We start from the raw sequence: 20675 nt of genomic DNA on the forward strand, positions 1-20675 counted from the left end.
ACCAGCACAAGCCGCTGGACATCTACTCTCAGGAAAAGTTTGGGCCCTCCACCACCTCTGGAAAGTGGATTAAGGCATAACTCTAACTCGTAAGGCCTCAAGATGCATGAAGATGGCATGTGGGCATGGAACCGTCTTCAGACCTTTGAGGTCTCCATTACACAGGTTCTCTTCAACTGAAGAATATTACCAGTAGTTAGCTATTACCAGTTACAAGTTGAGGTCACCCTGGCAGAATATATCTCAGAGTCAAATAAGTCACTATAGGACTAAATGACCTTCTGAAGAAATCAAGTATAAAACGAACCACCAAAGCTGTAATCATAAAAATGTTATGTTCTATACCATGTGAACTCCCCTAGTTAATCCCTCCCCAAAGTTAGATCTCTTCCTGATCTAGAAACTAAAACTTAAACATCCTTTGAACAAGAATGTGAGGTAAGATATTGATTTAAACACATCTTTATCTACAGTTAGTAGTCTTCATATGAAGATTGCTAAAACATGACAATGAAAGAAGATCTGAGTCATAGTAACATCACAAGAGGAAGCTGTAAAGAAATAAAACTGTAAACCTATATCAACTCAATGCATATACCATTAGGAAGAATATTTCTTTGTTCTTACAGTTTTTTTAACTACAAAAAGAAATGTGCCATTTAGTTAACATAATTGCTGTTGACTGACTGTACAATAACTGTAGCACTGTAAGAGGCCATGTGGATTTTGCTTCTCTGTGTAATTCCTCCCTCTAAAAGACAATGTTATAGACAGCTAAAGGAAGAAAGATTTTCACTTTACATTACAGAATCCACTACAGAGACCCGAGAGACGCACCGTGTCCTGGAAGTTACTCAAGAAAACTTCGGCAGCAGCAGCATTGTGACAACGACCCCTAAAGGTCTCTGAAGAGTCCCACCCTTATGGAGATTCAGCACTTCTTTGGGACCCCCAGCAAGAAAGTGACTCGGCATCTTCATGAACAGTGTTTGCAAGACCACAAAAGCTTATTTTTTATATAATCACATAGTATATACGGTATATTTTCAACATGAGATTGGATAGCAATAAACATTTGCTATATATGTGTACAGATAAATACAACTAGGCTTAAATAAATGTACATAAATACACTCAGATGAATGAAAATGTGTGTGTGTAGGTATGTGTCTATAGTGCATATGTGGTTGGCCCATTGAAAAATCAGACACCAAATATCCACAATACATTACTCATGTAGACTCAAAGATATGAACAATGGGTACCACACTTAAAAATGTATGACTCAGATACTTGCAAATTTTTTTAAAAATTCAGTCAGATTTTGGGAAAACATCCTATTTCTTACCTACATTTCCAGTCATTAAGTATGAATTCTGAAAGTCCATCATCCCCATTCCAACAATGTGTATAAAATCTTCAATCACCTGCATTAACTCTATTGAGCCCGGATAAATCTACAAAAATAAGCAAAGGTTAGATGGAATTTTAAAAACCTATATAATAAAATATATAACTGGAATTTAAAAAAGACACAATGAGATCATAAATGAGCTCTGATTTATTTGAAAACATTTCTCCAACTAGCAGCAGCTGTATTTTTTTTTGTTTTTACTTTTTAAAATTATTTTTAATCATTTTATTTTATTTTTAAATTTTTATTTATTAATTTATTTGTCAACCCATCTAACAGTTGTATATTTTTTGAACTAACAGTTGAGAATGACATCAAATGTAAGACAGTAAGAACTCTGGAGGTGATATGATGCCGTGATTAATCCTTCATAAATCCAAGAAAACTCAAAATATCTAACAGATTGTACACTTAGAAGTAGCATGTCTTTACTTTTGATGGGTTCCTTTCCTCACTTAAATATAACATAGAACAAACACTGAAATTTGGGGGCTTTTTACATTTTTTTTTTTACTTAGCAACTGTACAATGAACACTGGGAGAAAAAATAATTATTATTGCCATCATGAATATTTAAAGACTATGAAGTTCACTGCAAAATAACTATCTTGGGAGAGACATTTATTTCTAATAATTGTAATAGCTGCTGTATGAATAATAGCGTTGGCAGTACTTGCAGGATCATAAAACAGCTCTAGTATAGATGTTTCGCATGTACATATGTAAGACACACCCAACACCATCCGCCTCATACACTGCAAACAGATGAGTGTTTGCTTAAAGACGACCTGATTCTGGCAATAGCTCAGAATGAGTGGAATGTGAGGTCCATTTGAAAAGATAGATGAATTTTAGCATGTGTAACCCATCATGCTGACAAAGTCAGCCTGCATTATATAACCAGATTAAAGCAGAAAGTCTTTTGAAGTTACGTTCCTTGCTTTTAGCCATTCAGCACCACTGCAGCTTCAAGCCATGAAAAATTTAAGTGGATTAGAGAATTTTAATGGCTTTGTATTTGCAAAGGCTTGTGCAGAAGGGGGAGAGACATTCTAATTAGCAGAAAGACATGTCGGGCAGGGTAGCCAGCAGGCACAGTATGTATATTTTACAGGAGCTTGTGGCTGCACCCATCCAAAAATCAGACACCTCGAATGCATCATATACTTACTCACATATGGTTGAAGACATGAACAATGGTTATTACAGTTAGAAACATATGGCATAGATAGTTGTAATTCTTTTTTAATTTCAGGAAGATTTGGGGACAAGTGCTATTGCTTACCTATTCCATTCCTGAAATGTGTGTGAAATTTCCATCAGCTCCAAACTTCCTGCTGCTACTGTATTTTTCTTCTATTTTTGGTGCGTGTAGGTGTGTGTGTCTATGAGTATGTGTAGTGTGTGGGTAAATACAAATTAAAAAGAAGAGGCTTAATCCTCCCTGTTGAAAATAGAGAAGAGACTCCCTCCCTAACCCCTTGCCCCCCTCCCTTAAGAACATTTACTTTAGAAAACGTGTCATGGTTAAATTCTTTCTCTGTCTCTTTGAAATGCATGTAAACCTTTTTGCAAGTTAAATAGCCTCTTCCCAGCTTAAGGACCTAGGGATGTCTCTCCGTGGAAAGTAGTCCTCCAGATTGCTGTGCGGTGGGGGGGGCAGTGGGAGGGTTAGACCCTGCCTTAAGCAGGTGCCTCGCTCTGAGTTGCAAAACTGCCCGCAGTCATTAAGATATCAGAGCTCATTTTTCCTTTGGATAAAGCCAATTAACTAACAAGATGGTCATCCCAATTACCCAGTGCATTTAAGATGAACTACCGAAAGTCCTCTTACTTGAGAACTAGCTACTCTTTGCCTCAAGAACACGTGTGTAATGAGTTGAACATCCGCTCGTCTGTATTAAAGGATGAGGTTTCTCTGTCTTTGCATCTCTTAGTGAACTGCCTGTGATGCACGTCACATTCTGACTTAATGCCTATTCAATAATAAAACTGTTTTCTTTCCTGTCTACTTTGGGGAGAGGTTTTCTAGGGTGGCAGCAGATTTTGTTTGTAGTTATATGTTCCCAAGAGTTTTCAAGTGTCATAGAGCCGGGGCTGACTTTTTTTTTTTTTTTTTTTTCTGTAAAGGGTCAGAGAGTGGCTTTGTGGATCACGGGGTCTCTGTTGGAACAACTCAGCCATGTCCTTGCTGTACCATACCAGCCATAGGTACTGTGGCCAGGATCCCAAACTTTATTTACAAAACAGGTGCCAGCCTGGATCTGGCTCAGCGGCCACAATTTATGCACTCCTGGAGAGACACAGGAGAGTTCAGTATAAAAAGGAAATACTGGTGATCAAAATGATCATGGCTGAAACGGACTGTCCATTCCAACTACAATGATGGTGTATAAAACAGTGCTATATAGAATGCAGCCTCTTTTTTTTTTTCACTTTAGTATACTGTGTTTTTAGTAGGATGCTTTAGCTAAACATAGTTTCATCCTTCATAACTGGGTTTTATGTGTAGTGAACAAACTACGAAATGACATTGTTTCTTGTCCAAAAGTGTGAGTTCTAATGGCAAAACCCTTCTGACTTCAATATTCACCATTTTACTCAGCTAATCTTCCAAATGCACACAGAGCTATGCTTTATATTATATTTTGTTGAGACTATTCCTCTAAAATAGACAAAGGATTGTCTTTGGTCGATTTTAAACAGCTCTTATTTCTGAAGAGTTCACCCTATGTGCCCAAAACTTGGAGGCTCATTTACCACTTGGCTGCATTTATGAAAACACTGCTACAGAATAGTTGCTTTTATTTCAAATAGTTACTTCAAGGAAGCATTAAAGATCATCACTACTGAAAAATATTTAAAAGATAAGAATATATTTAACTCAAAATCACAAGTAAAGAGGTGGATTATGGAGTCAGGATTTTCCATTGACATAAAGTTCTGCCACTGTTCATTATTTGCTCAAGTTGGGACCTTGCAGTAAATAACACCATCTGATGGATTGCAGTCTTGTTTTAAATAGGGTATTATACATTTGTTCTAAATATATCCATAATTAATAGTCTCCAGCACTCTACAAAGATGTGCTTAGCCACTGCAGTGTATTCTAAGGAAAGACACCATTTTCTCACAGTGAGTGAAGGAGGTTCTCCTCTACAATGAAGCCAAGGACAAATACATAACTCAAACTAGTAGGAAAAGATAGATTCAGTGTCTTAAACTAAGGAGTGATTTTTGTTTTTTCTTGCTATGGCCAGAAGCATAGCACTTGTACCTGATAATGAGGTGGACCCACACTGGACTATTTTTAGAGTCTATCCATAGAGTTCCTATGATAATAGAAATAAAGGGAATGCTTTACTCCTGAAGGACAAGAATATGATTATAAAGGGAAAGGGAGAGAGAGGGTCCACTTTAACCTCAGGAAATATTCATTTTCAATATTGCATTGTTCTCACGGAATTTTTAACAAGGGTCAAGTAGAAAACTTTTAAATTAAATTTCCACAGGATTTTTATAAACATGCTTATTCTCCCTTTCTTAACTTCTAACTCATATTTTCTGAGATTTAGAAAAAATAGCATTAACCATGTGTCAGTGAGCATAGCACAAATGGCAGGGCCAGGGATTTTTAAAACAATAACTAAACCAATAAGGCTACTTGCTACAGTTACCATGCTTAGCAGAAAGAGAAAAAAAGCAGAATACATTTCTTTTAATGAGAACTCATTTTCACAGTTCTTGGCTTTGAATCAAAATGCACATCTGTATACATAATTCAGATTATACATAACAGAGTAAATACAAATGATTTTACTAGTTAGTACTCCCACAGTTTAGTTTGCAATGTGTCCGTTTAGATTAGCTGTTTTTCCTATAGTTTGTAGACAGGAAAGAAAATGATGGGTAAGGCATAGAGTCATTATGTATTAATACCTTAAAGTTAAACATTACTTAAACCTGCTCTGTTTTATCACATTTTAAATGTCATTGATTCCATAGATTGTTATGATAAAGGAGGTCACTTGTTTTCTCTAAAATCAGTACGAGATAATCTAGAACGACTTTAAAATTTTTCCTATTATGTTCTTGGAATGGCGAGCCATTACTTTTTTTTCACATATTATGAAGCCTTATTTAACCAACTTCATTTTAATTTCTGAAATAACTTCAGCTTTACCTGTTGTGCATCTTCCCACTTTTCCTTGTTGTCTTCATCTAGAAGGTTGCTAACTATTTGAAAGAAGTTCTGTAAATTAAATTAGATAAAAGGTTTAATGTTACACGAGGGAATATCCTTTCCAACAACATCTGTTTGAACTGATCCTGCGCTGAGGGTATAAACACTTTGCAATACTGCTTGATGACCCTAACATGCTATTCTAGAAGATCTCTGAGGACCCTCTCTCAGCAACATGATTCTGGGATTTCTAGAGAACGTCACATATTCAGAAGACATCACAATAGGCACGACACTTACTTTCTATCACAGTTATATGCTCTGCATTCCACTCTGTCATGCCACCGTATAATTATTCCTTACAAAGAAGCTCTCTTTGTAAGCTCCTGTAAGAAAATCCCCTGTGTTTGTCTTATTAAAGTCGTCCAGTTCCCTGTGAGGAATGACTGCTACTCACACTGCTGGGTCAAAGCACAGCCCACGGGCAAAGCTGAGGCCAGTGACGCCTTCCTCTGTTGGATCCTGGCTTTGTCCCTTCCTGGCTATTTTACTTTAACGTTTACAACTACTTATTGTAACGACGACATGAAATTTTTCAAGTCCCTGCATGGTAAGTGCTCAGGAAGTCTTGGCTATTTTCAAGTTCCCATTCTTAATTCCCCTGCCTTTTGCAGCAAGCCAAAACGGACGGATGTCCAAATCCTTGTCATCCCCCTGGTCCCTAACTAACTGTTGGAAACACATTGGCTTTAACGTGTTCCAGCAGTGCCCGCGATGAGTTTCGGTTTTCCCTTTCCAGGCAGACAGGCACCTCTCGGTGTTCGGTTTTTGTTTCCCACACACCCGCATCGTCTGTGTTAGTACTCACTTCACACACGAGGTGTCTGTACCAAAGAGAGACCTTCCTATCCTCTCACACTCGCTGTGAGCCAGGAGAGGAAAACCAGGGTGTCAGGGACATGGGGTCACAGGAGACCTAAGAAGTGTAAAGTGAAGCCTTGGCATCTGTCTGAAGCTACATGGATGGTGGTCCCTTGCTTTTATCCTCAGAGCCCAGCTCTTCTGGCTGCTCTGTATGTTATGAACAGGAGAACCACCTTATGTTGATACCTTCGCTTAGGACAGGTCTCCCTGCAGGGGTTGGGGGCCAGGTAGTCACATTTTTTTAGCCTCTTCAGCCTTTTTTCCTATCCAGTCAGCTTTTCAAGATATGCCTTTACTCTAATTCCAAAGAAATTCACCTGCGTGTTTTTAGAAGAAAAACCAAGCAGCTTCATTTCCTCTTGGGGTTTGAATCTGTTAGCATCTATATTTAATTGCCCTATTTGTGCTATTCATTTTAATAGTTCCCTGCAATCATATGGCTGAAACATGTTTCGAGACACAACCTCTATAAAAGTTACAGAATATTTTAGGCAAGTCTTGAAAAAAAAAAAAAAAAACCAGAAACGGCAAGTCTGTTTGAGACCCGTTTTCTAATTCATTTAACCTTTTTGTACTACCAGCTATTTTTTCCACTTAAAATGTCCCGGCTGGGGTGATTACATTTCAAGGGCTTTGTCCACTGAGCTGTAACTCTACGTATGGGCAGAAAGAATTAACCTTCAGAGTTCTCCGACTGCCTGTGGCTGGTGAACTCAGTACGGGACGTGGTGCTAGTGAGACAAAAGTTGCAGATTTCATCCCCTTTCACGCCGTCCGCCTTGCTGAGGTCCACGACCGCGCCTGCGTCCTAGCCCCTGCCTGCTCTCATACAAAATGCATGCTGCTCCTAACAAGGGTACTGCAAGAATGGGAAGCAATGTGTGCCAAGGCATCTCCGTTTCTGGGAAACCATTGCACAAAGCATGTTTTACTGACAGCGGGTCAGCAGCTCTGCGCTGTACGTCAAGGCCAGTGAGCACACGCGATTCCTTGATCAAAATGATACATTCAGAGTTCGGTGTTTCAAAATCACCAGAGGGCGTACATAAAAAACCACAGATTATTAAAATATACATTCTAGTAAGCAGAGAGTCTTACAAAGGCAGTTGTACTATTTTCCAAGGCCAATAAATCATACATGACTAAATGATCATGGGAATGCCGCACAGAGTAAAGCTCTCTTTCTATCTCCCTGTGGATGGAATTGGAAAATGATCAGTTGTGGGTTCGTGTAGGGGGACAGAGGCTAAGCCTCAACATCCCAGATGGGGGAGGGGGAGGGACATTTACGGGGATACTGAGCTTTGCTTGTTCCTCAGTGTATCTTCGTCCCATGCAATGCCTTGCCCACAGCAGGTGGTTAATAAAGTCCTAACTTAAAGGAAACAATGAAATCACAAACTCTGTTTCTCCAGCAAGACTCAAGCATCATTCCTCTGAGTTGACCCTGCTCTAATCTGTCTCACACACATTGAAAAAAAATGTACTTCGATATATCAATTCACTTATACATTTGCTCAAATATCAGACTGACAGATGTAACAAAGCAGAACCAAACAGAACAGCATTTTGAAGAGGGGACTCATAACCTTTCAGGCCACTTGACTGACTTTTTGAGAAAAGTATAAAGCGACTTCCATGGCAGCAGAAACACAACTTCTAGAGTTTTTCAAGAGCTCTGCTACCTGTGGTCAGACCTCTCCTTTGATGATATGTGGATCAAGTCCCTTAGCCCCTGAATTGCATCTGACAGGTTTCTGTTTTGTTTTGATCACGTCCCGATCTCTATGGCCTAGACTGATTTGAAAAATTCAGTGTCCTTGGCAGAGTCTGAGTTTGGAGCTTGAACTAGGCAGACCTGCTTTAAAAATTCCCCCAACATTTATTACCTATGTGGTACTGGGGCTAACGTTGTCCAACCCTGCCTACATTCTCTACCCTGTAAGGCAGAGATGCTAACACCTGCAGGGCAGAGCAGCTGTGAAGCTCAGAGCTAATTCTCAGCACAGTATCCGACACACAATAGTGCTCAATATATGGCAGCTTTATTATTTTATTCCCTTTGTGTTATCTTTTTACGACTGGCTGCATGATTTGTATTTATAGTTACATTATGGCCCATGATTTGTTCAGCAGAAAGCTCTCCATCCTAAGAATGTCCTCTGCTGGGAGGGGTTTCAGCGTTGTGATGATGAGACACTCAGCACGTGGGAGACCCTGAGCAAACGGCAGTGGGACACCATGGGCAGGAAGCAGGACTCTGGTTTTCCTTGGCAGGAAGTATTATTAAAATCAGCACAGTGAATGCATGTCGTAAAGAGAGGCATCGATGTCTCTGCCCCATTCAAAGTGCAAGTCCTAGATTGGGCCATGTGGGACTAAAAGGACACTCGATTTTCTTTCTTATTGGAGGATAATTGCCTTACGATGTCATGTTAGTTTCTGCTGTACAACGAATTGAATCAGCTGTATGTATACATATATCCTCTCCCTCTTGGACCTCCCTCTCACCCTCCTAATCCTCTAGGTCATCACAGAGCACCTAGCTGGTCTTCCTGTGCTATACAGCAGGTTCCCACTAGCTAGTTATTTTACACCTGGTAGTGTATATATGTCTATACAAGTCCGTTCTCTACATCTGCTTTTCTATTCCTGCCCTGGAAATAGGTCCATCTGTACCATTTTTCTAGATTCCACATACATGTGTTAATATACGATATCTGTTTTTCTCTTTCTGACTTACTGCACTCTGTATGACAGATCTTCTAGAGTAATGAAAATAAAAACAAAAATAAACAAATGGGACCTAATTAAACTTAAACAGTTTTGCATAGCAAAGGGAACCATAAACAAGACAAAAGACTACCCTCAGAATGGGAGAAAATATTTGCACATGAAGCAATGGACAAAGGATTAATCTCCAAAATATACAAACAGCTCATGGAGCTCAATATCAAAAACAAAACAAAACAAAACAAAACAAACAACCCAATCAAAAAATGGACAAAGACCGAAATAGACATTTCTCCAAAGAAGACATACAGATGACGAAGAGGCACATGAAAAAATATTCAACATCACTAATTATTAGAGAAATGCAAATCAAAACTACAATGAGGTATCACCTCACACCGGTCAGGACGCTCAATTTTATGAAAAGCAGTAAGTACGTAATTCTTTGTTTTATAACTGGTTGGCTTCCACTTGACAAATTTCTCAAGGACTATATACAATTTTCTATAAATATATTGAAGCACATCTTAGCATGTACTTTTTCTGAATTCCTTACTGAAAGAGAGTTGTAGATTAGGTTCATGATCTGAGATATCTAAGCCACAAGAAACGTGTTCTCTTCCTCCTAACCCAGCAGCAAATGCCTGGGCACCGAGAGGCAGAGACAGGCCCCAAGGAACAGAGTTAAGAAGGAGAACTGAAAGCTTTCAGGAATGGTGGTGGTCCCAACTTGAAATATAGAGGGATCATAAGAGAGGCTTAAAGGCTAAGCAAGGAAGCAGGGACACACCATTAGGATTAAAATGGCACAGCCCAGGACAGTCATGCATCCAGAGAGCAGTTGACAGCTGCAGGTCAAGCGTGATCCAGCCCCTTCCCATCTCTACACTCTCTCTTGAGCGAACGTGTCCCCCACTCTCTCTACTCCAGGCTCAGCAGACTTCTCCATGCATCCCAAACCTGTTTCTGCCCAGTCTCCAGACCTATATCATGCTGCTCCCTTTCTTCAACCGCTTTACTTCCTATTCTTTACTTGAATAACCCTTTTTTTTTGTCCTCCACATCTAGATTTACATGCCTTTTCCCCAGAAAGGCTTTCTCCCACCTCCACCCTGTAAGTATACAAAGCCTGCACAGTCTCTTTATGTTTCTGATTCTGAGTAGTGATTTTTTTTTTATTTTTCATTTACCAATACTGTCATCATTCATGCTTTGCCAAAAATCCATGGAAAAAAGAAACAGCCCTTTCCTGGAAGTAATCACCTAAAAGAATAAGACGTGAAGGAAGAGGTTCTACTGACCAGAAGGGACCCTCGTTCTCTGTTCTGAGAGTCAGCTTTCCCCAGTACCTGGGGAATTATTAGTATGACGGTCTCTGACTCTCCTGGCCTCTACATCCATGCATGAGCAACCCAGCAAAACTACTGTGCACTCACCCAAGGACGAATAAGTACTCCTTCACCCTAATGTAATGAAGGCAGCAGCCAGCTGTAAGGGAGCCACTCACAGGGCAGCAAACATGTGGAGTTGCACTTGCACTGTGTAGATTTCTTTTGAAGTATATCACAATTCGTAATTACAATGTATTTGTATGATGATCACTTTAGGGCTTTTCCTCTACCAGTTTATAATTTAGTTGGGACTGTTTCCATTTTGTTCACTCCCATGCCCCCAGGGTACAGCACGAGGCATAGGAAAATGTAAATACTCAAATATTTCAAGTTGACTGACTGCATGCCTACTGTGTAGAAGACCATGGGATAAGCACTGGGGGAATTAAAAATCATAGATACACGGTCCCCACCTAATGTGTGGCCTCCTTTCAACACCCTCCTCTGCCCTAGACCCAGGGTTCTTGTAGGTCCAGGGAAGGAGATAGGGTGCTTATTTTTACAGATCAGAAAACTGGTTCTCCTGATTAAATATGGGATCGAACTCTTCCTATCTGAAGGCATTTTGAAGTCTCAAGGCCATCCTGGTCACAGACACCCACTTTTGAGAAACTGTAGGGCCTCACAAGTAGAGGACACAGTGGAGGATGTTCGGCCCTGGTCCTCTCCCAAGGAAGGGGTCTCCTCTTCCACACACAGCTGGTTCTTTGCCAAACACAGTGGAGCCCCTACACACCACCACTGCTGCCCCATCCCTGATGGAGTGAAGGCTACCTTGTTTAGCAGCAGAGGATGTTGGGAGAGAGAGAAAAATGCACTCCAGACAGCAAAGCTGGGGGCTTGGGGAGGAAGAAGGCTGGGGAAGGGAATATCCTGGGGACACTTTACCAAGAGCCCGAGTGAGAGACAGTGAGGACAGAAGTGGGTGTGAGGGTGGAGGTGAGGAAAGACCCAGGGGATGCTTGAGAGGCAGAAAGGCACTCACTCCTTCAGGAATATTTCCTGAACACCTACTGTGTACTTGGCCCTTTTCTGAGTGTAGTGAATACAACAGTGAGCAAGACACATGAGGGTTCCTGCCCTCACGGAGCTTACACTGTGGTGTGTCAAGAAAGGACATTTAATAATAAGTAATCATTTAAAACATGACTTAAGGTGATGAATCAAAAATAAAATAGTATATGGGGCCAGGAGGGACTGGGCAGGGGAGGGCTGTGTGAGCGTGTGTACCTGTGTGGACATGTGTATGTGGGTGTGTGTATGTGCGTGTGTATGCGGGTATCTGTGTGTTTGTGTGTCTATGTGTTTATATGTGTATGTGTAATTGTGCACGTGTGTATATGTGTGTATGTGTATATGTGTGTGTGTGTAACTGTGTGGACGTGTGCATGTGGGTGTGTGTATGTGTATATGTGGGTATCTGTGGACGTGTGGACATGTTTGTGTGTATGTGTTTACGTGTATATATGTGTATGTGTGTTTGTATGTGTATGTGTGCACACGTGTGTGTATGTGTATATGTGTGTGTGTGTGTGTGCACAAGGGTGCTTCAGGTGGAACAGTCAGCAGGAAAGACTTTTCTGAGGAGGTGACATCTGAGCTGAGGACAGTGATGAAGGTGGCAGTCATGGGCAGGCCCGAGGAAGAGAGCCCCAGAACAACTGTGGGACGAGGGAACACAAACAGAGGGGAAGCAATGTAGCTGGCATGGCCTTAAGCAGGGAGCTGGAGGGGGAGGGGAGAATATTAATACAGGATGTAAAAGAGAGGCGGGGCTCCAATAGAGAGGGGCCTGGATCCTACCATAGTTACGTGACATGAGTTTCAGGAAAAATAAAAATCTAACGTTGGCTGCTGAGTGGAAAACAAGTACAAGGAGAGTGAGAGTGGAAATGGGGAAGTCAGAAAGGAGGCCGTGTTGTCTGCTGGCTTGATTAAGGAACAAGGTGTCGTGGTAACGGAGGGAGAGGGCAGAACCCGGACCGGGCCCTGGTCCCTAGAGGACACACAGCTCTGCTGAACACGCAGAAGACACAGCAGAGCTGCGTGTGCCCAGGGACGGTGGGCTCAGCTCTGTTCTGGCCGAGCGTGAGGGGCCTGGGATAGAGCTGAGAGCAGACGCCCAGCTGCCACTGTCCCTACAAGCCTGAAGCTCAAAAGGTCAAAACTTGTGAATCCTTAATCCTAGTTGAACCCTGGAGCCTTTGGGGGAAAAATTAAAATGACCAGGAATAGAGCTGAATGGGATGAACTCAAAGTTAAACCCTGGTGATAAGATAGAGAGGAAGAGGACCAGGTGAGGTGAGATGAGGGCTTAGGGATAAAGAAGTAGGGAGGGGGGCAGAAGTCCTTTGCAGTGGGGAGGTTAAGTCAGATGAGATGGACCAAGTCTGCAGCAAGGTAAAAACCCAAGGAGAGCTCAAGGTACAATGCCTTGGTCTCCTGTAGTTTTTTAGCCTCCATGCACTTGGGTGATGACACTTGCATGTGAGATGTGCAGAACCAGGAACACACCCAGGTTACAGATTAGGGCCTGGAAAACTGATGTCCAATCCCTGTGATTGGGCTATGACTCTACTTCTTAGCCTCCCAGTCAAGAAAGTGCACAGAACTAAAATTGAGCAAGAGGAATATTATTACACAAATAATCTTTGGCTTGTTCTACTGTATTTTTTAAAACTAAATAATCCCTAAAGAGTGCTTTGCCTATTTTTTTTTAATAGGTGGTCTCTCAATGGATCAGGACAAAAAGTCACATCACTCTGGTTTAATCTTTTATCTAGAATACTTATCCTAGAAACACATCAACTGGCCATTGGCAATGAGAAACCCTCAAGGATTCAGGAAGCAGCAGATAATAATTAAGGACGCCCTCTGGAAGACATCACGGACCAAGATATATGGAGAATATGATTCAGAGACAAGAAACGGATGCACTGGAAAATGAGAGGATCAATGGGGGGACAAGGGGATTGGGGTATCAAGGTCAGAAGGTCAGCCGTGGGGTCTCCAGCAGGCTGGGTCACCAGCCTGGAAGGCTGTGGTCAGAGGGCTCTTGCCAACAGGGTGGGGCTGTCCCAGACAGACCAGTGTCACATGCCAGATCCAGAGGGTGTGAGAGCAGATTATTGAAGCAAATATTCCCTAACGTGCACGAGTTTAGGAGAAAAAAATCCAGAGTCCTTAAGGACACCTTTGTTTTTTCTTCTCATTTTAGTCACAGATATCACAGAAGCTCTGACTCATTTTGGAAACAACATGGAACAGGGGTCCAGGAATCTCGGGCTGCCTTTCCCACTAATCTCACTGCTCTGCCGAGATGGAAGACGGTTCCACCTGTGGTTTTGGAGCTGCTTGGATGGCCAACTTCCTACACAATGCTACGAGTCTTTCCAGAGCAAGTGTAGGATGGAGGGCTACAGAGAGAGTGAGCAGAGAGTGGGTCTGCTTTGAGGTGCAGGTGACAACCAAGATGGGGGAATGGAGAGAAACAATGTCTATTGTCAGCACTTAGGGGGGCCAAGCTTGGTGCTGCTTTACAGATGAAGGGTAAAAACATTAGCGATGCTAAAATGATTAGATATATTCATCAATTATTCCCAAGAGGGAGCCCTGCAGAGCAGCCAGTCATAAAAACACCATAACAAGTGCGGCAAAATCTTCCTCAAACCCAGACAAAGCACGAGGTGAGAAGTGATCGCTGCATTTGGTTGGGCAGGACTGGCTGATACACCGAAGGGCCACCTGGGCAGGAAACACACACGCATCACAGGTTCACCCCTGGGATGTTGCAAGCAGAGCCAAAGAGGTCCTGTCCCTGGGAAGATGCCTGGCACATACCTTTCCTGGCTAAAGGGAAATCCTCACAGTTCCTTCAAGATCCCCTGTTGTGTGCTGAATTGTGTCTGGCCCTGATCCGTATGCTGAAGCCCTTAGCCCTCAGTACCTCAGAATTGATTGTATTTGAAAACAGGGCCTTTGAAGAAGTAATTAAGTTAAAATGAGGCTGGGTCCTAATCCAATGTGACAGGTGTTCCTGTAAGAAGAGGCATTTAGGACACGTGAAATCATCAGGGGTGACACACACAGAGAAAAGGGCCATGTGAGGCCACAGGGAGAAGGCAGCTGCCTGCAAACCTGCCCACGCCTTGATCTTGGACCTCCAGCCTCCAGAACTGGGAGACAATACACTTCTGTTGTTTAAACCACCCAGTCTGTGGTATTTATTATGGCAGCCCTGCAAACTGATACATTCCCCCATACTTTTTTAAAAGAAAAATTTAATAATAAGTGGAATCACAATAGAAGACTACCTGTACACTGTGCGCATGCAAATCACAACATTTTCTTGACTCTGATGGAAATAATGAGGGATTCTGAAACGACAAAACTACCTATCAGGTGCTTTATCATATTTTTCTTAAGCTCTACCAAAGTCATTCATGTACATCACATGGCATGTACCAGTTGATAGGCTTCATTCCACAAATACCTAACCTTCTTAGTCGCGCTTCTTTTTTCCCCCATCATTGTGAATACTCTGTATTCCCCTATGGAGGTCCTCAGTTCCTCTCAGCCTGCAGCCATCTTCCAAATTTTGTTCACGGTAGGATTTACTCACGTTGGTGGGTGAAGCAAGGTGTGTTTATTAATATCTCACCCATTTAAGGCAGGTATTTGGCATTGAATTTCTTCTTTCCATCTTATAATAAGGGCACATTCTCCACACTATCTAGAAAGAGCTTTTAGTTGTACACATTCTCTCTACCACAGAGAAAGATTGGGGAACCGTCTCAGGCTGGAAGCATTGAAATGACTGCCATTTTGTGACTTGGAGTGATAGTCAGCTGGGAGTTGACATCCTGGGCTCCACATGATTCCCACAGATCCAGGAATCCTGGTTATTGATTCAAGCTCTCCTCTCATCCACTTGCTGGCTAACTTTGAAATGGCCTTGTGGTACCGGCCTTAAGGACTAACACTTCTTTTCTGACTTCCATTCTCCTCGATACATTCCCTGCCCTTCTCCTCTACTAAGAGTGTGTGGGGGGGGGAAAGAGTGGGAAAAAAGCAGTGGGCCATTCTTGCATAGGTAGTGCCATGAAGAATATTTGACCTTCCTTTGTTCCCAGGAGCCATAGCAAAATACACGTCTGCACTGGCAGCAGACACCTGTGGTCCAGAGATGCTTCAGGTGTTTGCTCCATCAGAATCTCACCTTCCCGGATCATAAGGGTCATCGCCATGTTCCTTGAGCTTTTACTCTGTGCCATGTGCTGTGTAAGTTTTACACAGTAACTCAACCCTCACATCAGCATGGGTACCAGCATCCAATACAGTGGAAGAGAGATGTCAGTGCAGGGACGTCCAGTCACCTGTCCAGCATCAGATAGTTAACAAGTAGCAGAGCCCTGACCAGAAGCTCGGGGTTCTGACCACGAACAGGCACTCTGAGTCATCACGCTGTACTGCCTTCCCTACCTCTCCGACTTATGTTCCAGGAAATTCTTAATCTTCTGCTGCACAATGTTCTTTAAGCAGAGGATCTCAAGTCATAAGGTACTGGCTTGTAGGCTAGAGTTATACTACAATTCCAAACCTAAAGGGCCCGTACTAGATCTTATTTGCTCAAGAGAATTTGTTTCAGCATTACATAATGGCTCTGGATTGTCATAGCCATAATTGCTTCCCCATTAATCAGACCACTCTTTTGTATACAAAAAGTAAAAACATCTCTCACTGAAAGCGTCAGAGAAATAATACTCAAAAATCCTCACCTAGTGCTGGATGGGTAGAATTAGAAAGATCCAACATACATGTTTGCCTGTCAAGTGTTTTAGGAAAGAAGATGCTTGGCTTATCCAAAATCACCAACTCTGCTTTCAGTTTAATTTCTTGATCACCGAACTCTGAAAATTTTATTTAGAATGTAGTTTGCCTTTAAGAAAGAAATTGGAAGCTGAGTTTTGAGTTTCCTCTTTAATCTTAATCATTGGGAAATGAATTTTCAAGCCTAGAGAACATGTTAGACAAACAAGTGATTTTCAAACATTGAGTGGAGACCTGTTTGAGGGTCATGATCGACTTTTCATAACCAAATAGGAACACATAGAAAATACAAGAGTGCATTACCCACAGAAAAGGGAAATATTATTTTGTAAAAATCTAGTTTTCAATTATATATTGATGTAAACTGGGTGCCTTACTGTGGGTCATAGTCAAAGACATTAGGAAAACACTGAGTTAGACCAACAGAAGTTTTGTCAGGGAACAAAAGCATGCCTGAAAAGAGACAAATCCTTGCATCCAGGAAGTTTGAGGGCAACTTTAAACAAGGAGTCCATGTGGATACTCCATGAATGTATTCTTTCCAATTTTTCTTTCTTTACCCCAAAATATAAGCTGTCTCCGGGGCCTGCCTTTCATTCCATTAAGTGGATCATGCCTGCTTTTCTGATCCACTGTCACTGAAACATGCTTTCTTTTTTCCAACCTCTAGGTCACTGCTGTAGCCTTTTCATGGGTTTCTTTCCCCCAGTCTTCCTTTACTCGCTAATCGCCCTTATCCACCTTGGCCAGATCATCTTTCCAAAAACAGCACTCACATCTAGTAACTTTGCTTATAACATTCAAACTCTCCTCTAGCCTTGATTCTCCTGCCTTCACGATCGACATTTTCCAACGTGAATTGCATTATTTACCAACCGTGGTCTTTTGAATGTGCCACACTCATACCATTTCTGTGGCTTTGACTGGAGTTTGATTATTGTTTCCACACCCAGCTTGTTTCTCCAAATTCTATCTCAAGGCCTAAGGCTCCCATGAATTCTTTTCTTGTTGCTGCAGTTCAGATTCTATGTTTTGAGAGTTCCTGGAAGTGAGACACTGTACTCATATCTCTCTTCCTCATTACCGGTCTAGCCTCATTCATGAGTTAGCTTTTCCTTCAATGACGTTGTAAGCAGCTTGAGAGCAAGGCCCATCTTTTACTTTTATGTTAAGAGTTACAAGGCCAGAACTAAGGGCATTACAGAGCACCTACTCTCTGCTGGACGACTCACAAATACCATCATGTATGGGTTGTTACGTATTTAACCTGAATTACTTCTAAGCCTCACAACAACACTGGAAAATAGTTACCATCGAACTTCATTACTCATGGATTCCGTATCTGCAAATTCAACTCCTCACTACAATTTATTTGTAACCCCCAAATCAAAGGTCATAGCTTCAAGGACACGCACAGTGGTGAATTTGAGTCACTCATGCACAAGCGCCCAGCTCAGGTCACATGACCGTGCTCTGAGTTTTGGTTTCAGCTCATATCCTGTAAACATGCTCTTTTCGTGGTCTATTTAATGCCCAGGTTTCTCTCCATATTTTTCTTTTTGGTAATTTCACTGCTGAGAATGGCCATCAGCATTGTGCTGGAGGTCCATCTAGTATTCCTAAACCCAAGAAGGCTGTGTTATGCCTTACAGAGAAAATATGTGTGTTAGATAAGGTTTGTTCAGGCATCAGTTATATATATATATATATATATATACAATGTATATATAACAATAACAGAAACACACATAAAACAGGTCATGTATTAATTGGTCAATGAAAATTATATGACAGATTCTTGAAGGAGCCCATCCTGTAGTTTCCCTATGAGTAACTGATTCAGTATTCTTTCATTTTAGAGAATATAACTACCGTGACTAAAGAGAATAGACTGTACTACTATTTCTTCTTTAGATATGAAGAAATAAGGTAGAGAAAGATTAAGTAATGTGTCTGAAGACATCAAGATATTTATTGGACAAACTGGAATTTCAACTTGCATGTATGATTCAACTTTGTCAAGTTCCTGGTGTGGGTGCTGTGAGTTCATCCTCTGCTGATAGAATGAGACTCAGTATGAATTTTCCCAGGGGTGGAAAAAAAGACAAGCTTTCCTCTCCTTTTCTTCCTTTCTCTTAATTGGATGTTCAGAGTACTTTTCTTAGTTTTTTGTGAAGTAAATTCCTCAAATATTACTACATTACACATATTCACTAATTACTTGAACAAATATTTGCATGTCTACTATGCTCCAAGTGCCAAGCTAAGCCCCAGGGACCTAATTGTCTCTCCACAAGTTTAACATTTGCTGCTGAAGGGAGGCCTGAAAACAAATAATTACAATGTTATGTGAGAGACCTGCTCTAGTAGGGATATTTGCAAGGTTTCAAAAAGACCAGACAATTAGGAAAACACTGAATTCTGCCTGAGATCTGAAGAGAAGACTTTTGAGTAGGAATGATTTTTGAGCTGGATCTTGAAGGACTTTTGCATCAGATTGGAAATGGGAAGAATAAATTACATAGAGGACCAATACGAGCAGAGGTTTGGACATATGACGAAGCCCCAAGGTTTGGAAAGAATGTGCCTGGAGGGAAGGGACTTTTGGAGCAATTTTCTACCAGTTTCCCAAAATAAAACTATTACTATGTTTTATCCTTCCAAGACATAAAAGTACACTTTATTTTTTCACCCAATTTTAACAGGTTGTAGCTATACTATCTCACTTTCATCAATGTATCAAGTCAATTGTTTACTGAATCCAGCATCACCAGGCATTTTACATAAAATGTCTTGCACATAATTACATTTAAAAGAATATATTCTCTTTAAATAGTTTTCCTTAATGTCTCTTTGGCCTTTGCTCTTTTCCCAGTTTAAAAAAAAAAAGGATAAAAAAAGCTCAGTGGTATCTATGTAGTTATTAATTTTGTTGTTAATTAATTCAACAAACATTTGTTGAGCAGCTACTATAGTCAAGACTCCTCTTTGGGGAGAGGAGAACCTGGAGCTCGGCTAGTATCCAAAGATGGATCAGGGATATTTCTTCTTTTTCAAAGATTTGCAGATGAGTACTCATAACTCAAGACATAAAGAGATGCAGGAGGAAAAGTGCTGCTGGAATTCAGAGACCCAGAGTCTGTATCAAGAGACTGATTTAGGAGACGGAGACAGACAAGCCAGTCTGAAGGCATAGAGGAGGCGAAGGCCTGAAGCCAAGAACACACAGTGCATCCAGGAAGCAGGAAGTAGTTCACTTGGCTCCAAGTCTGTGAAGGGAAAGAGTAGTCCATGCACACGGGTGGAAAGGCAGGTGACCTACGTATGGTGGGCATACAAGAAACCAAGACACAGGCTTCAGTTTATCTTTGAGGAGGCCTTGGAGCCCCGCTGAAGATTTCTGACTGAGGAGTGACAGAATCAGGGCTGTCCTAGGACAGCCAATAGGACCATGGTGTACAAGATGAGGAGGAATGTTGGTAAGGATCTGAGGACGAAAGGAAAGAGGCCATGGAAATAATGGAGGCTGGGGTAACTGGAGGCCAAGAGGGGGGAACAACAGTGGGAAGAGAGAGGAAAGACGGACGGAAGAGGCACCATGTAGGCTGACCCAACAGGAAAGGAAGAGAAGGGAAAAGTCAAGATGACATTACAGTTCCAGCCTATGGACCACTAATTCTACAAGGCAAAGTAGAAAATACAAGAAAACGTGGCACTCAAGACAAGTTTAGCTTACTCCATATGAAGCCTGTGGTGCTAGCCGACCACAAGTGCCCAGAGCCCTTGAAAGTGGAGGACTGAAGTCGTAGTAAGGCTGTAATCAAGCAAAGATGACGCATACGTCCAAAAGATTTGTATAAAATTGCTTGTGGAAAGTAGAAGAAAAGTGGTACAAAGTTCGCTAGAATTTCAGAGATGAGAAAGGTCATCTTCAGATGGAGTTTGGGGCTTGCAGGCCTGGCAGTCAGAAAGACTTGCTGGAGCTGTGCCAGGAGTTTGACGGGCAAAAGACGGAAGAAGAAGGACTCCCAGAAGAGGAAGGTTTCCAGGTGCCCGAAAAGAGACTAATAAAGACAGTGAAAGAGAAAAACACATCTCCCGTTTGTGAATGCCTAGGACACCAGCCTGCTGAGAATTCTGTGCGCATGTGGAGGACTAAGGAGAGAGCAGGGCAGAAACAGAGGAAGGTATTTCTGACCAT

The 20675-nt window shown here is 41.7% G+C and overlaps 1 protein-coding gene across 1 annotated transcript in view; it reads right to left on the bottom strand.

Moving 5' to 3' along the window:
• ADGRB3 (adhesion G protein-coupled receptor B3) overlaps window positions 1–20675 on the bottom strand; it is a gene marked incomplete at both ends in the record, with an annotated part of 792585 nt that overhangs the window by 391055 nt on the left and 380855 nt on the right. Inside the window, 2 exons of the mRNA XM_081251355.1 lie at window positions 1349–1457; window positions 5598–5666. Coding sequence (XP_081107481.1) covers window positions 1349–1457; window positions 5598–5666 — 178 coding nt within the window. The remainder of the gene's footprint in view (window positions 1–1348; window positions 1458–5597; window positions 5667–20675) is intronic.

The sequence above is a fragment of the Mesoplodon bidens genome (assembly GCF_964165515.1).
Source record: "Mesoplodon bidens genome assembly, chromosome: 12".
Taxonomy (NCBI): domain Eukaryota; kingdom Metazoa; phylum Chordata; class Mammalia; order Artiodactyla; family Ziphiidae; genus Mesoplodon; species Mesoplodon bidens.